Raw genomic sequence first — 4,923 nt, forward strand, 5'->3', positions numbered from 1 at the left:
AAAACTTTATTTAAAAGTTGTTTAGTTACAGTCACCTTTAAAAAAAAGTTTGCTTTTTTCTTTTCTTGATTCTTGAAAATAAATAAATAAATAAATAAATAAATAAATAAATGATGTTATATTAAAATATGGAGATGAGCATGTGTCATTACTATAGCCACGCCTTGTTTGGTGAACTGATCACCCCGATTCGTGTTTCAGCTGCTCCCTTCAGGTTTCCCCACAGCGAATTATTTGACACACCCTATCCCCATCACCCTCCTCTGCCACACCAGCCGTCGGCATGGGCTCCTTCACATGAATCTCCTCTGTAGTCTTTCTGTTTTCCACATGCCTGCAGCTCCATCTTCAACATCCTTTGTCCAGTATATTCACTATCCCTCCTATGCACATAATCTCAGCCTCGTCTCTCTAACTTTATCTCCAAACTGCTCAACCTGAGCTGTCCCTCTGTGGTACTCATTTCTAATCCTGTCCATTCTAGTCACTCTAACCTAACCTAGCTTAAACAGCTCGTCCCCACGTATTCATGGTATGGCTCAGCAGCTTTATCCCTGTGTAGTTTCTACGGCTCTGGGGTGTGTTAAACAATCTTGTTAAAAAAAAGTCTGCTACACTCTCTGCTACACATCTCCATTTATTTTCTTGGATGGGTTACATTAAAGCTACAGCTTACATTAAAGATAAGCCTAATTTCCTTAGTTGGTTTTAAGCCACTCCATTTAACGGTCACAAGGGGTCACTGTGCTGTAGCATATTTGCAGGCTTGATGTGGTCCTCCATTGTGTTTGATTTGTTGACTAAAATTGAATTAAATACACATATTTTGAACTGGAGAGCCTGTGGTGAAAAAATGAATGAAAAAGGAATTCAACTCTAAAGGGCTCCTTATTTTTTTCAGTCAACACTAAAGATGAAATCCATCCTTTCTTCTTCTGATTAGATGACAAATCTAAAACGTCACTTAGCAGCCCTTTCACAGGTTGGCATGCTCACAATGACAGTAATCTTTACCTTGCTTACCTTCTTCATTTTCTAGGAAGACAGGCCATCATTTCCGGAACAGCATTTTAACACAATCTGTTATTAATTATTTGCACAAATATTCCCAAGATGTGGAATATATACAATACACAAGTGTTCATTCAGCAGTGCTGGCAATTCCACTGTTACATGATCTGTTTAAGACAATTAACAGAAGAAGGACATACACACACTCAAAGACACCAAAAGTAACAATAACCAGGAAAACTAATTTAAAAACAAAAAACATACAGTTTTGAAGTTTTGTTTTGTTTTTGAGCAAGACTTCAGATAAGGATATGTATATTTTTTATTCTTACTAGACATTTCACTAAATTTAAATAAAGGCCTAAACTGCTGTACTAGAAACACACTGGTAGAGGGAGTACACGTTGTACGCTCCGTTTGCACGTGTATTTGCACCCGTTACTTTTGCTTGTGTTTGAACATGTTGGACCAGATGATGGCGCTGGATATCAAATTATTACCAAGGTTCTTGCAGTTCGAACAGTATATCCTGTGTTTAAAAAGTGTTTTAAAATGTCTCTTCAACCCTATCCTGCAGTAGTTGTTGACATATTACGATAAAATAACAGATTTCAACCTCAACCTCATGTTGACGCTAAATATTTTAAAAAGGTGAGTTGATCGAAAAAAGCAAGTAAAAGTCTGTGCAGAATTTGAAGAAAAAGAAGACGAATGCCTTTTCATTGTAACTATACACATGTACAAAGAGATACAGAGCATCTCCTACTCAGTGCATTTTATTTTAATCTAGTCAAAGCCTTTAAAGTTAAGCAGGGGTTTATGGCATAACTTTATCTACTTTAGAAGTGCAGAGCAAAGCAACACTTGGAGTATATGACCACCTTAAAAGTTGTTATTTAACCTCTTCAAAGCTGTCAATCTAAACCAGGCTGTCTAACTAGCTTGCATAGATTATCCTTAATTATTTTGAATAAGTTACCCATTTACAAGACTGATAATGAGTACCTTGGAGCATGTTAAGAAAAACAAGCCTGTTCCTCAGTTTTTCCACAATCATTTTCAGATCCCAGGAAAAGAAAGGACAGACAAGTTCTACCCTAGATCTAGAATTAAATAATAAATGAACTTTATTGAAAATTTGTGGGAATTAATGAAACCCAGTTGGCCCAGTCAGCCCCAAGTTTGACACCTCTGGTTTGAACCGAAGTGGTGAGACTGGTGTGCTCTCTTCGAGGAAGCCATTTTAGAGCACAAATGAATACGTACAAAGTTATTCGCTACCATTAATTACAGTGGTTTATATAGAAAACTGCTGTCCTCGGACGGATCTTTCGGTAATGCTGTGATACTCTGAACTGTTGTGGGCATGGTCCATGTACAAGGCCGTAAATAACGGCTGTCAGACTGCTACGGTGACTACTCCAGTCCGCTCCGATTGTTGTTGCTGTACGTGACCACTGTCTTTCCATGGAGAGGGGGCGGGGGAGAAGGAACAGCAGCAGCTGGGCATCAGATTTCAACTGCCAAAACTAAGGCGGACTGAACCATCACTCGGCGGGGAGGATGCTTTCTGTGTGTCACACCACATCTTTTTAACATAGCTACAGTAGCTTCATATCGGTATTTAGGTACTTTACATTGAGGTTTAGAATAAATGACCGACAACATATGTCATATTACAATGTTTCAAATGGGAAACGGAGACGCGTGAAATGACATCTCCCCCCGCCTCCTTCTACGCAAATGAAATCTTCCAGCTCCTTATAACAACACCGAGAAGACGGCAGCTCCACAGTCAGTGATGGTAAGCGCTCAGTTTGATGTTGCTACAGACTTAACTCAGAGAAAAAACACCTTAAAATCAGCGAGACGACTCTCAAAACTATTACCCCGCTCACTTCAGTTCACTAATCAGAGCTGCAAGGAGCTGATTTCACTTTCAGAAAGGGGTGAAAAAAAGAGACATTAGAGAGACAGAGAAGGGCGTTACAGAGAGCCAAGCGAGCAGACAAGCTGCTGCTGCAAGGGGAGGCAGAGGAGGCTATGCACCAGCCGAAGCCAGAGGTCAAGAAAAAAAGTGAAAAAATAGTCAAAAGGTAGACTAGGGTCATTTGTGATCTGAGCCACACATCGAGAAACGATCCTCGCATTGTTGTTGTTGAGTGAGCAACCGAGTGAGGAGGAGGATGTGAAGGAGGTGTAGCTGAGAGGCGACATCAAGAAAGGAAACAAGGAAATGCTCTCAGAGAAGATGTGCAGGAGTATCTGCGAACACCCCAAGCTGCTGCAGGACGGGAACGAGGCTCTGCAGAGGGACGGCCGCAAGAAGCACGGCTGGTCCAAGAGCTGCAGGGGGCGCCTGCAGGGGCGGAGGATGAGCAGAGGAGGGTGGCCGAAAGGGCGCAACCACCACCACTATCACCATCATCAACATCACCACCACCATCATCATCCCCGACACCACCAGAAGCCGGCGCTGTCCCTTCGTCCCGTCAACGTGAAGGGGAAGAGGGTGAGGGGGATGCAGGCCCCCAAGAACACCAACCAGTTTTTGATGCATGAGAAGTACGAGATGCTGCACATGCGCTGTGACTCAGTGGGGAGCGATAGCGGCTGCAGCTCCGACAGCGACATGGAGCTGACGGACATGGACTCATACCTGGGCGTCCTGGAGAATGCCAGAGGAGCCCTCTTGGACAGTCCCAACCCATACGGCTCAACATCGCCTCCGGGACCGTTTGTGGTACTGCACGAGGACCCTCTGTGCATGCACGAGGGCAGCTTGCTTCTGCATGAAAGCAGTCTGCGTCTCCAAGAGGAGAGCATGCAATATTTCCCCTCTGAAGACGACCTTATGCAGAGCCAGAATTTCATGCAGAAGGACTTTGTTGAGTTCTATGACATCCTGACACCCTGAAGGGAAACTTTCAGGCGGACATTTTGTTTTCACCAAGACTGAACCTGCTCAGGTTTGTCCTGCTTTATGTTCACAGAAAGAAAAGTCTCCTTTCTTCTTCTTTTTTAACGACAGGCAGCCTTAACATCTGGAGAATTTGCTTGCAGGATGGAATGATTCAACTGGTTTCCAGCAGAAATTAACTTTTTTTTAAACTGAGTGTAATTTTTTTTTCAATCATTCCTGCAAAGCACTGCCTCTTTGTATTTTTGAGAACCGCACTCACAATAGGTTAAATTGTCTCACTCCGCTGGTATTCTTCCAGGTTTAAAACGTAACTTTTGCGGATTCCTGTCTTAAATTGAGTTAAGACGGTTTATTTTTTCCTGTTGTTGACTGGTTAATGTGTGGTTATGTACCGTGTGTCTGGGTGCTGTAAAGTGCTTCCTTTCTATTATTGTTGTTATACACAAAAGGAAATGGGCTGGATGGTGGGAGTGAACCCAAACAGCCAATCGGCTTCGAGCTGACTGGATTAGGCTTGAGGTGATTGGCTGATGAACATTGTCTGTGACAAAAGCATTTGGCTGTAAAGAATAAAACAAAAACCCAATAAATATCTGAATAATATAAAGCGGGCTGATTGTTTTTATGAATGCTAAGAGCCTGTAGAGGCAGTGTGTCACTGTGTCATTAGGACAGCTCGAATAAGACCCTGTAAAATAAATGGTCAGATTTGTTGTAAGAGTTCACATGAGACTGTGTGAGCGAGGAAGAGAGATTGGTGAATGAAATAAATTCATGAAATCTGCATCACAAGCATTCAAACCATTTAAACAGGACATGAGACACATTTGTCACAAATTAAAGAAAACATTATAAAATCCCGTATAAATACCCCAAAATCAAGTTCTTAGTGCAACAGTGACATACAGCTGCAGGCAAATTTATTAACACATCATAAAACAAGGTGCTAAATGCACACACATCTCTCCAGCATTTGTTTTCAAGAGTTC

General features: G+C 42.0%; 1 protein-coding gene across 1 annotated transcript; it reads left to right on the forward strand.

The window, feature by feature from the left end:
* Positions 1-2,780: 2,780 nt before the first annotated feature.
* Positions 2,781-4,541, forward strand: LOC146710058 (uncharacterized). Its single transcript, XM_085457302.1, has one exon. It carries the CDS (start codon positions 3,248-3,250, stop codon positions 3,926-3,928), a length of 681 nt encoding a protein of 226 aa, XP_085313428.1. The 5' UTR covers positions 2,781-3,247; the 3' UTR covers positions 3,929-4,541.
* Positions 4,542-4,923: the final 382 nt, after the last annotated feature.

The sequence above is a fragment of the Copadichromis virginalis genome, linkage group LG5 (genome assembly GCF_057382275.1).
Source record: "Copadichromis virginalis isolate Kocher_CV1m ecotype Utaka linkage group LG5, C_Virginalis_male_GT1.1, whole genome shotgun sequence".
NCBI classification, from domain to species: domain Eukaryota; kingdom Metazoa; phylum Chordata; class Actinopteri; order Cichliformes; family Cichlidae; genus Copadichromis; species Copadichromis virginalis.

What these genes read in the sequence shown, in the direction of transcription:
- LOC146710058 (XM_085457302.1), top strand. Translation starts at nt 3,248, where the DNA reads ATGCTCTCAGAGAAGATGTGCAGGAGTATCTGCGAACACCCCAAGCTG.